General features: G+C 34.3%; 1 protein-coding gene across 1 annotated transcript; it reads left to right on the forward strand.

Annotated features, from left to right (window-relative positions):
• The first annotated feature begins 1,926 nt into the window (after positions 1 to 1,926).
• Positions 1,927 to 20,486, forward strand: LOC128187176 (transient receptor potential cation channel subfamily M member 3-like). The gene is given in 37 exon segments (XM_052857429.1): positions 1,927 to 2,061; positions 2,930 to 3,154; positions 3,384 to 3,557; positions 3,669 to 3,911; positions 4,160 to 4,327; positions 4,502 to 4,714; positions 4,825 to 5,003; positions 5,152 to 5,216; positions 5,318 to 5,423; positions 5,757 to 5,937; positions 6,064 to 6,215; positions 6,309 to 6,522; positions 6,719 to 6,831; positions 6,931 to 6,980; positions 7,118 to 7,248; positions 7,354 to 7,451; positions 7,632 to 7,769; positions 7,958 to 7,981; positions 8,076 to 8,181; positions 8,257 to 8,354; positions 8,439 to 8,545; positions 8,917 to 9,142; positions 9,429 to 9,518; positions 9,732 to 9,827; positions 10,092 to 10,220; positions 10,401 to 10,688; positions 11,094 to 11,268; positions 11,710 to 11,869; positions 12,207 to 12,397; positions 13,402 to 13,538; positions 17,079 to 17,444; positions 17,550 to 17,649; positions 17,745 to 17,921; positions 18,423 to 18,562; positions 18,855 to 18,957; positions 19,320 to 19,484; positions 19,728 to 20,486. Coding segments are annotated over 37 exon segments (5,685 nt in total). The 5' UTR covers positions 1,927 to 1,979; the 3' UTR covers positions 20,003 to 20,486.
• The last annotated feature ends 553 nt before the right edge of the window (positions 20,487 to 21,039 follow it).

Here is a 21,039-nt window from a genome sequence, read left to right on the forward strand (position 1 = left end):
TACAATGTGCATTTGTTTTTAGTTTAATCCCAATTAACTTCCGCTGCGTGATGGAGAAAACAAATCGTCTGACTGGATTAAGTAAACGTTAATCTAATTTTTAAAAAAATCCTATTTAGTGTTAGCATGAAAGACGATTAAAAAAATATTTTCATCTCGTAATTACGAGAACTCGCGTATGCCACTACGAAATATATAAGTTATGACTAGTTTAATTTCACGTTTTCTTACAATTTTCCTTATCCATGGTGGGAAAATCGAAATGGTGCGAGGTAGTTCCATAAGAGGGCCCACCTTTGTGCCAAGGAATGCAACAATAAAATAAAAATTGACTAGCATTGGGGGAATATGTCTGTGACAATGGTTTTATAAACTTCTTTTTATGAAATAAATAAAAAATAACATATCAATATTCCGAGAACAGATCTCGGTATTACGAGAAAAGATCTTGTTATCAAGAGTTAATTATCTTGTTATTAATAGAAAATATCACGTAATTACGAGTAAAAATTTCGTTATTACGAGTAAAAATTTTGTTCTTACGAGAAAATATCTCGTCATTATGAATTAAATGTATCGTTATTACGGGAAAGGATATTGTTTTTACGAGAAAGTTCTAAATAAACTGTGCGTTTTATTTTTCTACTCCCTCTTGATGTAAAATGAATGTACAAGAGAAATTCATTACATTAGTGAAAGAAATTTTAGAAAAAAGAGCAAAGCAGATTGATTAATAGGCTATATAACCAATTTATGATTACTAAGAATAACTGGTTAATGTTAATATACAAAAACAATTATTTTCAATATAGGTTAATTGTGTGTGAATGTATAAAACTCAATCCGGTATATCAATGATTGAAACTATATAGTCATTTACGTCATCTGTAACAAAGAAAATTGTGTTTTTACGACTAGAACTCTCTGTTACTTACTTCGGAGTGGGATTATAATATTTAAGATGAAAGGTAGTAAGAACTATATGAAGTTCTTGCCACTTATTCATATAAGATAAAATGTCAAATCCGATCATTTTATGTAAAAATCAATGAATAATAGCAGTTGTTATTTAAAAATTAATCAAAGTTGAATTAACGTTTCTAGAAAGAAAAAAATAAACTGAAAAGGTGAACCAGTCGACTTTCAGAAACGCACCATTTTATATAAATCTTTTCTCGCAATAACGAGATCTTTTTCTCGTAATAACGAGATCTTTTCTCGTAATTTCCATATGATTAACTTGTAATAACAAGACCTTATATCTCGTAATTAAGAGATAAGATTATTTTTTTTATGTGGCCTTATTCGTTTTTCGTACCATCGACATGAAGGTCTTTCCAGAAACGCGCCATTTTATATTGATTCTATCTCGTAATAACGAGATCTTTTCTCGTAATTACGAGATCTTTTCTCGTAATAACGAGATAATTTACTCGTTAATATAAGATAATTAACGCGTCATAACGAGATTTTTTCTCGTAATAACAAGATCTTTTTTCGTAATTACGAGATAATTTTTTATGTGGCCCTATTCGTCTTTCGTATATATGAATGGAAAAAGTTGGCTTCGCAATTCACATATGTATAAGACTATTAATAACCTAACTGAAACGTGTATCAATAAATTTTTAGCCTGCTGAATCAAAACATTTCTTGTATCAACAAACTTAAATGTCTTGATAATGATCAACTCAGTTAAAAAAAAATGAAATCGAATCAATATTTCTCAAGCAATGGAAAATCATTTGCAGTTTTTAAAAGACTTCATTGCATTGCATTACTGAACTTTCTTTGACCTTGCACCAATAGAAATTGTCAAGTAAAATTAATAGAACGGTTAAACCGCCGTGTCCTTTAATCACTTTATATGCTTTTGATAAAAATATTAATCCTCTGCGACAAGCTAAGCGGATCAGGGCAAAATAACCTCAGTGAATTTGTCAACACAAACAAAACCACGGACAATCAGATGTCGTAAAATGTGCGAAAACCTGTTTTCTGCCTTCTGTGATGGCGATACAAAGAGACAGGAACTGGTCCGGACCTGGTTGTCTCACTTACGTAAGCATCAGCCGATATCCATTGTCTATAATTACTGTACAGTATGATTAAATCTACCTTTAAGATATCCGCAGCTATGCTATACTTGTTCTACCGCTGTCAATTTAAATTAAGCTCATACTAGTATTTAGATAACTATATGAAAATACATATGTATAAAATTGTTTGGAAAATTAATCTATATTCATCAAGATGACAACTTTTACATGTTTTTAAAAGGGAATAGTTCGGAAGTACAATAAAAATTTACCCACTCCATTTATTAAGTACTGCATCATGCTGTCATGTTGTAAATTTTGAATTTACCGGGTGGCTGTAAATACAAAATTTCGTCATGTTGTAAATTGTGTATTTACTGCCACCCAGTAAATTAAAAAATTATAACATGACAATGCCAAACACTGTTATATATGGAAATAAAATCCAAATTTGATATCGGTAAAATCAACTGAAATAGAATTCGACTGTCACAATGTAAAAATTCTTTTATGCTAATTTTGTAATTAAGGATTTGTGTACATGGATGATCAGTTGTACATGATGGAATTAATTTTTTGCATGTACATAACATGTACAACGAAGGGGAATTACATGCCATGTCAGAGTCTTCTGACTCTAGGATCACGAAGCTGTCTTGGACTTAAGTCAGAATTAGTACACAGTTTATATGATTGATTATTGTATGCAGATAATATATAAAATGAAATTAAGGATGCTCACCCAAACTTGTTGCAACCCAAGCATTTAAAGTGCCAATATAGCTGTAATAAGTATTAAATGAAGTAATTAAATTTTGACTTTTGTCTAAAATACTTCACTATCCTGGGGCCAGAGATGAATTGGATTATATGTAACCTTTCTCTGTCAGTGTGCGACTCCCGGAGGTTGATTGACTCCGTACTGCTGTGTCATCACTCCAAGGATGAACAGAAGGTGACCAAACTCAAACATAGCCTTCAGGAACTCGGACCGGTGACCGTCACCTCCAAGGATGAGGGGTCAGCGGCGGAGGGGGGCGGGGGCTTCAGCGAGGACCTGGTTATCTTCTGCCTCTCCGTGGAGTACGTCCAGAGCTCCGAACAGTTTGTCAGAGGTAAGCTCCGCACTGATAGGGACCCGCGCACCTGTTTTGTCTGTTTATCTTTTTATTACGACTCTTTACAAATGACATATTCTATATACATTTACTTTATGTATACATGTTGTCTCACCAATTTCATCTGAATAAACACTCCTTTAGTGAAAATATCAACCAATATCAAAATTTTGGTAGTTCATTTGATTTAAATGATATAAACATGTATTTTGTAACACATTGCCAGATGTGAATACTCTAATGGAAGGAGAGAACGAAGTGACCTATTTTATGATGGAGGACAACTTTAAAGAGTTAAAGAAGGATCTAAATTCTAGAGGAATAACGAAAGAAACAGTTTTCTTTTTCGAAGAACCAGATGTTCCATCTATATTCAAAATTTACAAAAGAAAGAAGAAAGGTTTGTTGGCATCATGATAACCGGACTGTCATACAAGCTTAGCATTTAGAACTAAGGAATTCTTTGCTAAATAATTCATTTTTCAACAGTTTAAATTTTTTACCAATTTAGAATGTTCCAAAACGAAAACTGTTTACGTAAGCAGTTGTTACGATGCATCATCAGAGATGGAACGTATAAGTGCAATGATGTCATCAATCACAACACTAAGTTACGTCGTTCCTAAAAAGAGGAGATCGTTTGCCAATATGACGAAAGAGGACTGGAACCTTACCTCAAATCAACTAACTTCATCAGACGAGTACCTGTTATTGTTATCCAATGGTTATTTCAATGACGACATTTGTTTACTTGGTATGACATCATTGACTAAGTACGCTGCTACGATTAAAAAATGATCCATTAGTTTAGAAAAAAAAACAATTTAAAATTGATTTAATGTTTAGATAAAATGCTGGTAAATTTTGAATAATGAAAAAAGTGAAGGATTTTTTCCTTATAGAATCCAGGTAGTTAGTAAGAATTTTAACTTTCAATTCCAAATAGAAAAAAACTTCCAATTTCAAATAAAAATAGTTTTCCATATGACCTGAAATTTATAGAATGTGAACTAATAAGACGAAGGGGAAAGAAAATCCACGTAATAGATGTACGGTCACACAGCAGAAAAACAGACCCGACATGGCTACAAACCCTGCACAAAATTAAATACGAATATGACGATGATGTCATGAGTGTTTTGGTGTCGTATATTCTGGAGGAACAACAAGGTTATGAAAAGAATCAGTACTTTATTTCTCTTAACTTTATACACACCGGTATTACTAATGGATAACATGATTTGTATATAAGAAGTTATTATAGGCAATGTTGATATATAGTGCATAATCGTACACCATTTTTGGTTCCATGACGTAACACCATCATCACTTTTGTCATTAAAGAATGCAACTCGATCATCATCAGTTTCCATCCATCCGATTCAATCAATGCCGAGGAGTGTCGAAAGATTTTCCGGACCAGCTTATCGCAATGCAAGGTTTGCCTCACAACTGATTTCCCGGAATCAAAGAAGCTTTATCAAAAAATTATGAAATGCCAAGCGGTAGTTTTGTGTGTATCAAAGGCGTATATGGCGGACAAGAAATGTCGCAAAGGTAACATTTTATCATTTTTATTTATTTATTAAAAATACTTATATGCAACATCTAAATAAGACATTAAAATAATGCTTCACTTTTTTAAGAAGACCTACTTTATATTTTAGAGGCTGAAATTGCGCATGTGATGTGGAAGAAACTGATTCCAATAAATTTATATGCCGACCCCGTTGACATGGAACATCCTAAATGGTTGATTAAAATCATTGGCCACAGTCAATTCGTGGACCAAAAGGAACTTGAAGACCTTCTTAACCAAAATGTTCTACTGAATGAGGATAATCTGGTAGGTTAAGATCAGATTGTCACAGAATGCAACAAAGGCACAAAACATGCTTTGAACACAGATCAATTCTGTTATAAAACTCAGGTTGCCGTTATTTGCGCAATATGAAGGAAATGAAGTCTTACAGTATTCTCGATATTCCTTTCAGAAACTTGAGAATTGGATCCAACGAAATATCACCGTACCACTTCATTCTGAAATCTCCACACAGATGTAATGCTTTCACTATTCTAATTTCTTCAACATTCACACATACCGAGTCCTATATTTTTCACCCTTCTCTACAATATTGATGATTTTGATTTTTCTGACAGAGAACGGTGTCGTGGATGTAGAGGGGGACCCGAACATACGGTAACGGACGCCTTCGGGAAGGTCGAGGTGTTCGCAGAGGGTGGGCTGGAACGGCGAGCAGCAATGGTAGAACTAAAATACTTACCACTATTTAAAAGCCTTGAAAAGTATTTTCACACCACTTAATGTGTCTTAGGTCACTGGGTTGTAAAGCGTCTGACCTAATGTACCGTATATGACTTAATACATGAACTATATTCTTTTAAAAGTCATTGCATTAGTGACCTGTGACAGTACATAAGTATCATTCTTTACAATTAAGAGCTATAAACGTTCAAAATTCTATGTTATTAAATCAATGAATATTTAAATTTCGTGGATCAACTTAATTAACAACGAAATCTACGAAAATTGCAATTTAAAGAATATTGATGAAACCACAGTGACCTCGATTTTCAGTACGTGCGCCTTAGTACCAAGTCAGACTTGAAGACTGTGTCCTCCCTCATCATCGACCAGTGGAAGCTAGAACAGCCACGCCTGCTGATCTCCGTGACGGGCGAGGGGTCTCAGATCATCAAAAACCCCAAGAAGTGTCGCGCCATCACCAACGCTCTCCAGAACATAGTCAAAGAAAAAGGTTGGAATGTTGCTGTCAGATAGACGGTTTAAGATGTAAAAAGCATGGAGTCGTTAAGCACTAGAACTGAATCAAAAAGTATATTTTTATCAAAAATATTTATATTGAGATGTTTTCTTGATGCAGGGGTTTGGTTCACGACAGATGGCGCTACTTCAGAAATCTCAGAAGTTATCGGCAGAGTAGTTGAGAAAGAAGATGTCAATGAAAGGCCAATAGTGATCGGAATTGCATCTTGGGAATATCTCAGAATGAATGAACATCTCGTCACCAAAAACGTATGTTCACTGTTTGTTGATAATTTTGTAAAAGAGTATTGTTAATAAATGAAATATAGAAATTAGCTTTCTCCTTTTTCCATTCACTTGTAGGGGTTTGGGAGATGGCCAGCTACTTACAACACACGAGAGGCCCTGAAAGCGAAAGGAGAATACCACCTAAACCCCTTTTGCTCTCATTTTCTTCTTCCTCACAAATGTGCAGTGGTAAGCGATAATGGCGACTGCTGCGTAATTTCAACGGCAAATTTCAGATCAGAATTCGAGGAATACATACGGCAGGGAAAATACAATGTTCAAGCTTCATGTAAGTCATTAAGTCTCTCTCTCTCTCTCTCTCTCTCTCTCTCTCTTAAAATAAAAAAAGAAATTATCTTATCTTTTCCCCCCTCTTATACCAGAACGTTAAAGATTTAAAAAACAAACAGTTATAAAATGCCTACCACTTAAAAAAGTATAAAGCATTGTCTATTGACATTTGTATTTCTATACATGTTAATAAGATTGTCCTGAACCCATACCCTCCTTACTGCTGCTTGTGGGTGGAGATCCGCTGCAATCGCTCAGTATGGTCAAACGTTCTCTGGACGCCAAGAGACCCGTCGTCGTTCTGAGGGTAAACAAGTCTAAAACACGAATTGGATATTAAGTATTGTTATCAATCATTATTTCAAGCCAACACTGGTTTCTGATTGTGTGATATCCATGTTTGTAGGGAACTGGAGGTTTTGCCGATACATTAGCATACGCATTTAAGACCGGAAGGTAGACTGTATTCATTGTTTTTCAATATTAAAATTTATTTGACACTATAACCGTTTGATTTTTATTATCAACTTCATCTGAATTTTCAGCTTGTTTTGTTCCTCATCTTTGACTAAAAACAATCTTACTAATTTTAGAAGCGAGGAATCGAGGATTTCCGACATTCTCACTCACCCAGAGCGGCGTTTTATAAGCTTTGTCAACCTTAATGATGACCACTGCGGACTTGGCCAAACCATTCTAGATGTTCTCCTTAATAGCATCTCAGGTAGATGTAGAATGGTTGAAAATTTCATTTAGCACAGTTTATCGGATTGATTTCAAAACATTATGCGAGGTTCATATTAAATGTGGTTCTTTGACTTTATTCTAGATGACGAACAGAAACTGAGTCTTGCTTTGGGATTTAATAACAGCGAAAAGGCCATGGAACATGTTTTCTTCGACAACAGAAAAACTCAACATTTAGAAGTATAGTAAACTTTTTTTTCAAATTAAAAAAAGATCTGTTCATACTCTTGGTCCAAATTGCAATGACGGATTGTTTTTCAAAAATTGTCGCAATCACCAATCTTATCTGATGCACATCCAGGATATGCCTAGAATGGACAGACCTCAGAACTTATATTGCCTGCTTTAATTGCTGTTTAGGACTCGTTTATGACGGAACTAATGCTGAAAGCGATGAGAGAGGGGAAGATTGACTTCGTGCGACTCCTCATTTCGGAGTGCATTGATATACAGAAGTTCCAGCTGAATAATAGGGACAAACTTTACGCATCAAAATATGTAAGATTTTTATCAGCTGTCTATTTAATATTTCATTTTACTCAATATTTAATATCTTTTTGAAAAATTTAAATAACAGATGTTTAAAATCCTGAAATTAAGTAACAGAATTTTAAAATGGTGATTTGTTCAGTAAGAAGTACTATTACATGTATACTCAGTATCTCTCACCATTGTTTACTTAATAGCTACCTGACGAACTTAGAAGACAGGTAAGAAACATTAAAACCCTGTGTGAAAAATTGCAGACTTCGTTTCAAAAGATTTGTTCAAATGCAAAATTAACGATCTGACACATTTGTATAGTTAGGCTGGGATGTGGTCCCCAGCATCGACAACATCCGCCGATTCGTGGTCCGTAATATAACAATGGACGTCTTCGCAGAAAATAACATCCCTGTGGAGATGAAAGGTAAAACTCTCAGACTGTTCAATCTAGTCATTGGTTTTTAGATATGAAAATTAATCTTACGATTTTCTCCAACAGATAAATATGCTGACGATCCTTATTTCTACCTGATGGTGTGGTCCATTCTTATGATGGATCTTCACGAGCTGTCGGTATTCTTTTGGCAGTATTGCGAAGTAAGTCGATTATTTTTTTGCCAAACAATTTTATGATTTTATCGCGTTGATGGAAATTTTCTATAGATTTCTGGCTGTATTTAGGAACCCCTCCCCTCGGCGCTGATTGCCTCGGGGATAATACGGAAGCTGAGAAAAGGTTGTCAGGTGACCAACAAAATCCTGGCTGATAAACTTCTAAAACAGGAGAAGTATGTCTCATTTTATACTAGAAACCATTTAGTCACGTGTCATTAAGGTATATCATATGACTGGGTCTTACTGGGTGTTTTGTCACATAAAATCAACAATTTTTCTCAAAATATTCCTGTAAATGTACATGTAGTATGTATTTTTGCCGATATTACAAAAAGCTATATACAATGTTTAGCACGCGAGACTTTACCCTAGAATATCACAAAATCATGAAATACAGATCAACACAGAAAAAATGATCTAGAAAACAATAAAATTTTGACATTCAGAGTTTGGTAGAAATAGCCAGACCAAATTCATACTTGCCAAATCCATCTCTGTCATAACAAAAATGAACACTCCATCGATATGTTCTGTCAACATACAGGGAGTTCATCAAGCTATCGTGTGACGTGCTCCAGGAGTTCTTTGAGAGTAACCCTGAGGATACAGAGCGACTCCTCACCAGGAACCGCCCCCGCTGGCGCAACCTCTCCTGTCTGGAAATCGCCTTCCGGTTGAAACACAGACCGTTCATGTCCCACGAAGCGTGCAAGATCCCTATCAATAAGATCTGGTTTGGACGTATATCTCCTGAAAATAATTCGTTTCGGGTATGAACGCTGAATTTTTTAAGAAGGCTGGGTAGTGAACTTATTACCAATTTGATCTATCTTAAAATATAAGATACGATTTATTTAGCCATGAACTATCATTTAGTAATGAAAAGTACTTTAGTTATGAAATATGATATTTTGCTTAATGTTTATATAGAGTTGTTCTTCTGAAGGAAAGTAAGAAAGTCTCAAAAGGCCATTCAACACTACTAAGATAAGATTCTATGTATTTCTCCGTACTTTTTTTTGTTTCGAAGAAGTCATTGTAACGACGTTGTTTCAGATGACCATTTCCGTTTTTTTCCTTGGTTTATTCCCATTTGTGCTGAAATTTATGGAGGAACCACGTGACACTTCATGTAATCAAGATAAGGTTTGTCAATACAGCAATGGAACTTAAAATCGAATTTTAAATTTGATTTATAGATATGTCCGCCTCAATAATAATTAATAGGAAAAAATGTCAACGAAGAAAGAAAGATATTGTAAATGTCAATATGCCTTTGTGTTGTTCACAATAATTATAAATGACCGTCGTATAAGAGAAAATTAGTTACTATATCAGTCAAATAAAATTACCATTTAGAACCAGACGGGATGCTGTAGAAATAACTGGCAGAAAATGAGGGATCGTATAAAAGAATTTTACACAGCTCCAATCATGCGATTTTCACATACAATGGTATTTGTTCTTATACTTTAACACTTAATCATGTACACAGAAATATATATAACTGTTTAAAGCACTCTGTGTGTGTGTGTGTGTGTGTGTGTGTGTGTGTGTGTGTGTGTGTGTGTATATATATATATATATATATATATATATATATATATATATATATATATAGTGCAAAATACTCTCGATCTGTTAGAGTTGTTCATAAGTTCATAACATTGGCTCGGCGTATACTTTTTATTATATTTCCTGACTGTCTTGTTTTCTAAGGCGTCCTATCTGCTGTTTTTGAGTCTGTTCAGCTACACCCTACTGGTCGGGTTTTCGGAACACACTGACTGGCGAGTCCTCCTAGTGTAATGCTGGGTGTTTACTCTAATGCTGGACCAAATTAGAGAGGTGAGGTGACTATAAATAAATTCAAAACCAATTTGTCCATTTGTTTTATCTTTATTTTTTAACAATAATACCGGAATCTTATAACTGGACTTTTCCCGTTGCAAGACATTTGCAGCTATGAACTAAACAATCATGCATATACACAAGCTTGTTGATAGGAGACCAATTTCTTCGTTGCAGCTTCTAAATGGTATTGATGAAAACAAGACTTACTTTGGCCAGAAGTACGCTAGAGAGCGTCCGTCCGTTCTACAAGTCTACTTCCGGGACAAGTGGAACTATTTTGACGTCACAATCCTCTGCTTCTTCGTCATTGCTGTGGTTCTTAGTTTTGTGCCTTCTTACACCGCGGAGGAATTTGCAAGAGTTTTTCATGCAATTAGTCTCGTTGCGTTTTTCATGAGAATATTGAAAACTTTCTCTGCCATTGAAGAGTTGGGACCTAAGCTGTGGATGATTTCTGCGATGGTAGCAATTAAAATATAATCTTGCATTTTTTATTGTCAGTTATAAACTCCTGCTAAGTGATTGGTATTTTAAATAAAAAATTGTCTCTCAAATTCACGAAATAATACAACAAATCTATTTATTTTCCCCAATAAATAAATTTTATTTAATTTAAATTAATTGTATGAATGTGTAAATGATGCGAATGTGTATTGTTAGATTTACGCAGCTGCTGTTAAAGTCGTTTTAGCAAAAGAAATATGATTTCAGGAGAAGGAAAACTGTTTTTGTAACCAGAAATGATATATAGGAAAATTTAAATCTTATTAAATGAGCTTTTTACCAACAACGCCAAAAATTAAACACCTACTTATAGAAAAAAAGGTTTGTCTTTACGACAGTGATGACACCCGATATTTGTTTCAGGCCAAGGACCTGATGTACTTTGTTATCATTCTGATGGTGTTCGTGGTCTCGTATGCAATAGCCGCCTACGCTGTCATCTACCCAGACTCCAAACTCGACCTTGACCTCGTGTTTAGTGTCCTCAGACTGGGCTACTGGAACCTGTATGGCGAACTGCTCCTGGAAGACCTGGAAGGTATATTGTTTTTGTCTGACTCTACACAGGTACTGTATGAGTTGGTTGAATTGTCAGACAAGGCTACTAGAATTATCAGACTAGGCTACTAGAATTGACAGACTAGGCTACTAGAACCTTTCGGTGAGTTGATCCTAGCAGAAGGTATTGTCTTTTTGTCTGTCTTTATCCATGTTGGTTGAATTTTCTTACTGCTGTTATCAACTATATCTTCAAATATGGATGACTTTATGCGTAAATAAGTATCCCTGATAATTTGAAATTCATAGATTAAAATTCAAATAATAATTCAATGGGGGGAAAATGCTTCGGGAAGCAAACTTAAGGAATGTTTGAATTTCTGATTTCATTGAGTCAATAATGAGAGAACCAACGGCATTTGGTCCTTTGATTTTCTTTTACGGGTCAATGGTTGAACTACTTCTCTGATTGCCTTAACAGCCGAGGAGCCGGCCTGTTCCTTTGACCCCGCGGTGTACGAGGCGGGGACCCTACCCAGGTGTGCGGTCAAACACCGCAGGCTGGTGGGATTCGCCATGATGGGCATCTACCTTCTGTTTGCCAACGTCATGCTGCTCAATATCCTCATTGCGATGTTCAGGTGCTTTCACAATGCATTTGTGCTTTTGCTTTCCAAATTAGAATTATATAAATTAAAACTATTGATCAGTAAGTTTTTTTTGTTGGAGAAAAAATAGTGGATAATTTTTTATTGAAAAAAGCTGTATTCATTTGAAGAAATTAAAATTGTTTGTGTAATTTCAAGTGAGGAAATAAAATGTTTTGAATGGAAAGCGATTGGTGACCCCCATGCTATAACCCATATTAATTGTAATTCAATCTTGATTCCATAGTTTGTTCATAAAAAACAATTTTTATGAATGCCTCTTTAATAGCATAAACACTTTGCCAACGAATTTCTAAATAATGTTCTTTAGTGACACGTATCAACGGATCCAGACTCAACGGAACCAGAAGTGGAACTATGAACGATACGGCCTGGTGAAGGAGTTCCAGAGAGTGCCCGTAATTCCTATGCCGCTAGGGGCCATCATCTACATACACTACATGGTCAGGTGGATGTACCGGAAATTCAAGAAATGCACGGCCGTGGACCATACCAAACCAGGTATGATTGTGTGTGTTAAATCTCTGTCCCAAGATATCCTGGATTCACATTTGGCTTAATTGCTTGGTATTTATAAATACATCAGGGTTCAAACGATGTTCATTCAAAAGTATGAAAAATTTCCAAGATTTCTCAGTCAAAACGCCGCTGTTAGCTTATCAGGTTTTAATACAATGCTAAAAAATGTGATGTCTACGGAGATTTTGTATTGCAGCAAGCCCGGATGAAAACGTTGAAAAATTGCGCGATGTATTCCGAGTGTATTCCGAATGGAAAAAAATGTAAACATTCCCCACTATATGTGAATTTTTCCGAGTGAAATAAGATAATTTCAATTATCTTAGAAAAATATTCTTTCAACTATTTTAATTGCACTTCTTTCAAAGGTATGTGTATTTTTTTTTATTGAAAATCGTCCAAATGTGCTTCATAACTATCTTGGGACAGACTATAGTACAGTAAAACAGGGTTATAACAAACACGCTTATAATGAATTGATGCTTACAGCGAAGTGATCTGCATTCCCCATGACTATACAACATGTTGTAAATTTGACTGCTACATGTATAACGAATTACGCTTATAACGAAGCAAAATCGCCCGTCCCTGGCACTTTGTTATAACCGTGTTTTACTGTATCAGTATTTTTTGTATTCATGAATTTAAAAGGTATAGTTTCTATGCGTAGAGTTCATAATAGATACATGGAATGACGTGAATTGATTGAACGTGGTAAAAACTGAATTGAATGATGATTTGACAAAGTAAAATGCCATAAGCCTAATCGTTTCCTTGAAACTGTCGGCATGCTATAACTTAAAGTAGTTACAACAGAGAACCCGTAAATACTTTAAGCCTGTCAATTTTTGTTTTTGTTTTTTGTTTTTGTTTTTTTGCGTAGGGTTGTGACCTACGGATGTTATAATTGTCTGATTGTGTACCATTTTACGACATTTGTCAAAGTACTGTATTCTTTCAAAAACTCGTTTATTTTTTCTCTCCAGTTTTAACAGGGAAAGTCTTAATCGAAAATGAAATGCTAACAGACTTAGAGAGGGAATGCGTTTATATGTTTATGAAAAAGAAACAGGAAGAAGACGACGCCAGTACACCGATGACGTCACTTGATGTTTCTAATATTGTTAATGAACAACTCAACCAACGGTTTGGCAGGTTTGGATAAAAATATTAGCATTGATTAAGGGAAGATATCTTTTAAAGAAACCTCTATAAATGTCATGTTTTATTTGTTGTATGATACTATTTTGTTATAGTTTACGTCCGTTCTACAAGTCTTAATTTAAAATTTCTTGCATTGTCTTAAGGATGACGTTTACTCAGAATGAAAAAAAATTCCACTGATGATAATGAAACCCCATCTATTGCATGTTATAGACCTTTGATTGTAGTGTTATTTTTCACTTTCAAAAAAGTAGGTCAATGACCTACTTTCTGAGTAAATGGCCATTGAATATTTTTTGAAAAATCAAGAAAAATCACATCAAATTTTACACTACAATTGAAATTTTCTTAATTGTAAATATATTTCAAATAATAAAGCACTTCAAAAAGTGTAATACATTTTATGAATGGCAGTGGCACTAAATAGGTACAAAACATTAAGATTTCAGCTACAATTTGAAAAAATATTCCAGTCCGAATTTCCTCTATCAGTTTTCAAATTCCTACCCATTTTTGATCTAAGTTTACAAAAAATTGAATGATGATAATACAGAAACATTTATAGCATTGAACTTCTTATATTGACCTTATTCTGTTGGCATAAAATTTATATGAGGTCAATGATCAAAATTTTGAGATGTGGTGTCTTTTATCGTTTTTAAGCATTTTTTAATATTTTCGTAATTCGTGCCATACAATTATTTTAATGAATAAGTGAGATAAAACCAGCAGAAAATATGAAAAATTATATAGACTAAAATGTAAAATCTTAACTTTCAATATTAGAGTACTGCCAAAAATGTTTTAGCGGAAAACAAAATCTACAAAATTTAGTCCGAATTTCCTCTGTTTGGCTAAAAGTCTATTTTTGTTTGAGCCTAATTATGTAATAAAGTAAAAATATCAAATGTTTTGTCAATAATAATTCATTTTATTAATACTTTTTTTGTTTAGAACAAATTTTACTCATTACATTGAACTTTATAACAATCCGAATTTGAGAACTCAAACCCTGAGTAAACAACACCCTTAATGTCAAAAAATTAATACCGTTGTTCCTTTTTTTTGTAGGTTGCAGAGTTTAACAGATATACAGATTATGTCACACCTACCGAGAAACAACTTAACAACATATAACTAATTTTACACATCCTATTGGTGCATTATCATTGTTTTTCAAATGACTTTGAAGTCAAATTAAATCTAATGCATGAGATTTTATCGAAACCATGATGTCACTTTAATAGATGTACAGGTACCAAGGGTAGGGCCCCAGGGCCTATAAACCTTAATTATGCAACAGGCCAGCGTCCACGGAGAAACAAACAACAGGCGTTTTTGATACGGGAAATGAATATTTTACTGCATGCTTGATAAGGGGCATGGAACTGTTTGATAAAAACTTGCATTCTTATTAATTTTTTATGAATCATTGACTGTACTCAAATACAAACCAATATGGACTTAAATGAGACATACCCCCATACCTCATCAGAGACTTGTTTTCGGGTAAAATTGGCGTTCTCAATGGTAAAACCTCACATGGGTTACTTAGTATGCAATGAACAAAATTGAAGCTAGTTTGCGACTATATTTATTCAACAAAAACTAGGCTCCATTTACCTCTAAGGAATTTTTCCTCTTAGTTCTGTGTTCACTTGGACCCTTCTTCCCTTTTGTTGCCTCTCTAGTCTATTATCCCAGCTCACAGTTGCGCTTTTTCTGCATACATCCATGTTGAAAATTGACTTCCTTTGTGGACATGACCTATTCTGACCTATGACATCAGAACAAACATAATTTTTAGTTAAAGGTTTCCTTTATACATCTACATGTATTTTTATGATTTATTTCTTCCCAACCTCTTAAATTCACTTCAGTCAGCAAAATGGGGAACAACTTATGAATTTTAGTTGTGTAGTTCATGAGTAGTTTTTTTTTTTACCCCTTAGATTTCGTCAATAGATCCAATGTCGTGCTTTGACATTGATTTAGTCGTCGAATTTTAACACTGAATTTTCAACAATGGCTCTCGTGTAAATTAAAGCCATGATAATCATTTAACTATAATAATTATATTGTTAAAACAATAAAATGGTTTATTTGGTATGCATGCGGGGTATAAAGGTAGCGACTTTGCAGGGGAAAATATACATAATCCGAGTGAGCGGGTTGTGTAAATTTTGTATGCAATGGTATTTACTTTCTTTTTAACAAAAAAATTGATTGTATAGAGTATGTGAAAAAACCAAATTATTGTTAATGTAAATCAGTGCTTTAGATATTTGAATCTGACATCATCATGTTTATTTTGTGCAGTTATAGATTTTTTTTTAATTTTCTGAAAGTTTCGACCAATCGATAAACTGTTTAAAACTGGATCGTGTAGATTTCAGTCCTGTCAGTTTCTATAGAGATCTGAAGAACAATCAATTTCATTAAACAAAAATTTGAGGGGCTCATACTTAGTGGACGTAGAACCATTTTAACAAGAGCATGGACTTGGGTGGTTGTGTCAAACACATTGTGACGTAGGTCTGTCTATTTCTTTGTTGGCCAGTCGGCCACGGCTCTCTGAAATCAACAAGATTTGTCTGGCTTTTGAGCTATGACTATGCAATCGGTGCATATTTCGCTTGAAACTGCGTCATTTTTAACTTGTTAAGACGCAAGAATCGGATTACTACGTCCTACTGAAAGTCCAAGGTCTTGTTAAATTGGTTCTAAATATATATCTATTAATGCTAGTGAGATTAGCTATGTTAACATTTAAATTGAGGCGCCGAAGAAAACATTTCTTGGTTCGCCTCGCTTCTCTTGACTTTCCAACCAGACACGTTTCCGTACATAGTCAGTAACAGACGAAAGGAAATGATTAAACTACGCTACAATAGCTAACTATGTCTTTTTATTTGCGTACTATCATTATCAGCAGCCTGAAAAAAAAATGTCTAAGTAAAAACGCATTACACATTTTACAGTCCTAATTGTTTCTTTTTTCTCCAGAAAGTGGTTAAAAAATAAATAAAAACACTAAAAAAAACATTTCATCTTGTATATTCTTTAGACAGACAAAAAGCTTTTACAAAACATGCAGTAGATACAAAAGAAAAGGGAAGTTGCTGCATACAGCACTGGTTTTGTGTATTTATAATATGCCCAGCTTGACATTGTATCTTTTTTTTTTATCGATATTCTGTTTAGAGCCACAAAGATTCCATTACCTGGCAACTCTTATCAATTTGTAGTATTCATCATCATCATGGTGTAATGTAAAGTGATAAAACCTATTAAATTTTTATTAACGCAAATATTAACATTTGGAAAAAAAATAATTTTCAAATAATAACACCTGCTGCGAAGACGGCAGATAATAAAATAAACTTATAAATAATTAGTCACTATTTATACATTCTGGGACGCTCTTACTTCAGGATAAAAATTATCAACAAAACACATAATTAAAAATTTATAAAGTTTCAACTATAAGTGTACATAGCCACCAGCACGTACTTTACGAGTGATCTCGCGCAAACACATCATAACCGTGCGGTCATCTGAAATGGGGAGCAAATTCGCCTTGTCGCTGTTAAACATAATATTATACTTTCTTGGTATCACAGTGGGCTATACACCTGAAACCAATCTTGGTAAGTGTTTCGAGGGCACCTCTGAAGGATACATATTGTTATTTGACCGCTCGTTCGTCGATTGTGTCCGTGAGTGTAAAAGGAGACCCCGTTGTCAGGCTCTCCGGTACGACCGCCGAGTCCTGATCTGTATGCTGTACCCTACAGACCAAATCCCAAAGAGAGACATCAGCGGCTGTTATCAGGCTTTCAGATGGGAATTTATTCACCGATTTGTAAGATATTAGTCAATTAAAAACTTTTGCTGATACTTAATTCCCAGCTCTACGTTATGACAAATATGATTTTACATTTTTTTCTGGTTAATGTATGTTGAATAGGCATTAGAGGGTATATGCGAAGAGCACCATACAAAATGTAACCCAAATGAAACATGTTCATTAAATACAACGACCATGGAGCCCTTCTGTGAAATATTAGGTAAGTTTTAAGTTTTAACTTTATTTTCTTATTATCAATCTGTAATCATCCAAAAAGACATATATTAGAGAGATGTTTTTTTTTTTAAATATTAGATTGTGCAGAAAGGCCCTCAAGATTTGCACCCAATACTGAAATGGTGCACTATGTGGATAGCCAAGTTGGGGCTCGGGCTAAAATTCAATGTAAAAGCTTCATCGAATCGTCTGGAGGGACAAAGTGTGCTGTTTGTACAGAACAAGGGAAGTGGAAAATGGACATTCAGTGCAAAGGTAGGATTGGTTTAGATTAATAATCAAAAATTACGTCGGTTTGTGTTAATAGGATTATTATTATAACCTATTAACATTCAAAATCTTTGCTACGATATTTAGTTTGGTTTTGTCAAAATGCTCATTTTTTTCTAATCTTTATTACGTGAGACAACGAACTTTCGAAAAAAAAGAAAAAAAAGAAAACCGTGATATTTTGCTTTTTCGAAAATTTGCTCATTTGTATTATAAAGATCCCAATGTTTTGGGTTTTTTTTGGTATTTTGTTAATTCGTTTCTTTGTTTCTATTGTTATGATTGTTCCTTGTGTGCTTTTTTAAGTGCGACTTTTTTTTTTAAATTGCGACTATCGTTTATTATTTGAATAATTTTTATCTTACGAAGGTACAAAATTATGCGATGACACTTCTTCAAAAGTTAATGAAGAAAATTAATGAGTGTACATTTTTGAAGCAAGGTAATAAAAAGAAAACCGTGTAACCCGTGATACTTTTGTTGTAGTACCCGAGTCTATACTAAAAGACTGTACAGAGCTGTTTGCCGAGAACAAGACCCTTAAGAGTGGACATTACAACATCTCTCCGGACCGCAAAGTTGTAAAAAGTGCTTACTGTAATATGGAAACCGAAGAAGGATGGACGGTAAACATTTCCCTTTAATTGATTCTTTGCTTCTTTAAAAAAGTAGGAATGAGTTTTATTGAACTTTGATTTTGATAGCTAATATCCGGTTTTTTTATTGTTTCGTTTCGTTTTCGCTATTTTTATTGACGGGGGAGAGAATTTTTCACATTCAAATCAAATTCCAGTTCCAGATTTATGTTACCCTACAAACTTAAATGTGTGTGAGGAAAATTATATATTTGCGAAAATGCACCAAAGATGGTGTCCGATTATTTTTTATGCAAAAGATGACATGTAATAATGATTTTAGGTAGTACAGAGAAGAATTCGGAAGGATGGGAGCCTCAACTTTACTCGAAAATGGAGAGATTACAAAGCTGGTTTTGGTGAGGCGACAGGGAACTACTGGATAGGTAGGAACATGATATACAGTAAAACACGGTTAAATTGAAAACGATTATAATGAATTGACGGCGACATGGGACTAGTGGATAGGTAAGACGTTTTGTTGTACATTTGCCTCCAATTGATTTAAACAACTGAACTGAAAATACATATTTTATCGAACATCCTTAACTAAATAATTGTACATTATGAATGTACATTTAGTGACAAAAATGAAATCCGTTTATTGATGTTAATTCACATGTTATCTATTTACACACACATTAGCATCTTTGCCAGCCAAGGGTTTCTGATCTGCTTCGTTTTTAGGAGCAATGAGTATCAGAAATTCTTGGCTAGCAAGGATGACACACTAGGTGTTCTTTTGTAGGTAACGATGCATTGCATGCGTTGACGAAGAGCGCCAACATCCTACGGATCCAGCTAACAACCTTCAACGGCTCGACTGTACAGGCCGAGTACAGTAATTTAAGCGTCTCTGATGAGTCGGCGAATTATGCAATGACATATGGCAAATATGTAAAGGGATCTGCGGGTAAACTTCATTGAAATTCTTCCCCACTCGACCCATCCGATATCACAATCAATGATTTCTAGATCTTTTCATAAGGACGTTTGCTCATATATATGTGTTTAGAATAAAGTGAGATATACACTACATCCTCGTTAAATCCAGCATTATATTCCTACTGTCAAAAAGTTTATCGTTGATCCCAATCGAGACATTATATATATTTTTGTTGGACGATTTACATTTTTTTCATTATTTGTAATATAGGCGATGCACTTGGTGGAACAGGACTACAGTTTCAGGCCAAGGATATGTCGTTCTCAACAGTAGATAAGGACAATGATCGGTACAATGATGGGAGCTGTGCCCGGAAAATGAGGGGTGGGTGGTGGTACAACAAATGTTCAACGTCCAATCTGAATGGGAAGAACTGTGAAGATGGTGAGAGTTGCATGACTTGGCAAAAAACTAGTAATAATTTGCGTGGACATAAGGATTCCGTTATCATGATATCGACGAAGAACAGCAATATTAATGGATGACGATTGCAATACCGATAGCATATTCTTACAGGAAAAAAAAATGTTTCAGGTCGTGTAATAATTTTAGAAAGGGTCAGTAGGAAAATCAAAACACTCTCCTTGATAATTTATTCAGGTATGGTTGCAAAAAAAAAAAATAACTCGCTAAATCTTCTCTCATATGTATCAAAATTATAGAATTGAAATATACTTGTAAATAAATTAAAAAAATATTGGTGTTGAATTTGAACTTGAAACTCTATTAAAAGCAAATATTCTTTTCAAATAAATTGTGATTTTTTCCCCAAATGTACATAACTCCCGAACGTTCATGATGAATGCAATAAATTGTTTATTGTTCCAAACGACAGATAATAATTTGGAAAATACATAACTCGCTAAATCTTCTCTCATATGTATCAAAATTATAGAATTGAAATATACTTGTAAGTAAATTAAAAAAATATTGGTGTTGAATTTGAACTTGAAACTCTATTAAAAGCAAATATTCTTTTCAAATAAATTGTGATTTTTGGGACTGGCGTAGTATATAATTTCAATTTCACTCCTAATTTCTTATTTTCATATGAATTTTTTACATACTCCCCAAAAAGTGGGGGGGGGGGCAACTCCATGATAATTCAATTTTTTATATGCAAATTTTAAAAAAAATTAGTTGCTGCGGGAAATAGTGGGGGGGGGGGGGGGGTGTAGGGCAGGCCCCTGATGCTACGTGCCTGAATTATGACTGGAACTTGCCTTTACTTGTCATTTGCTTATGTTGTTCCCATACTACTTTAAAACTAGTTTCTAATTGATAATGAATAGCTATGATTTATTTGTAAGATTTCGTAATTTTTTCGTAATTTTTTAATTACACTGTATACAATATTATATTTTCTGAATTGATTTGCGTGCATTACGAGAAAACATTTCTGTGATTTATTAGTTCCCAGACAGTAAGTTCTGACTAAAATTCAACAGCAATCGGGTGTATCAATTATTGGTCAGACCATAAACGCTAATCTTACAGTTGAACAACAATGGCGGATTCAAAC

Source organism: Crassostrea angulata, chromosome 6 (assembly GCF_025612915.1).
Source record: "Crassostrea angulata isolate pt1a10 chromosome 6, ASM2561291v2, whole genome shotgun sequence".
NCBI lineage: Eukaryota > Metazoa > Mollusca > Bivalvia > Ostreida > Ostreidae > Magallana > Magallana angulata.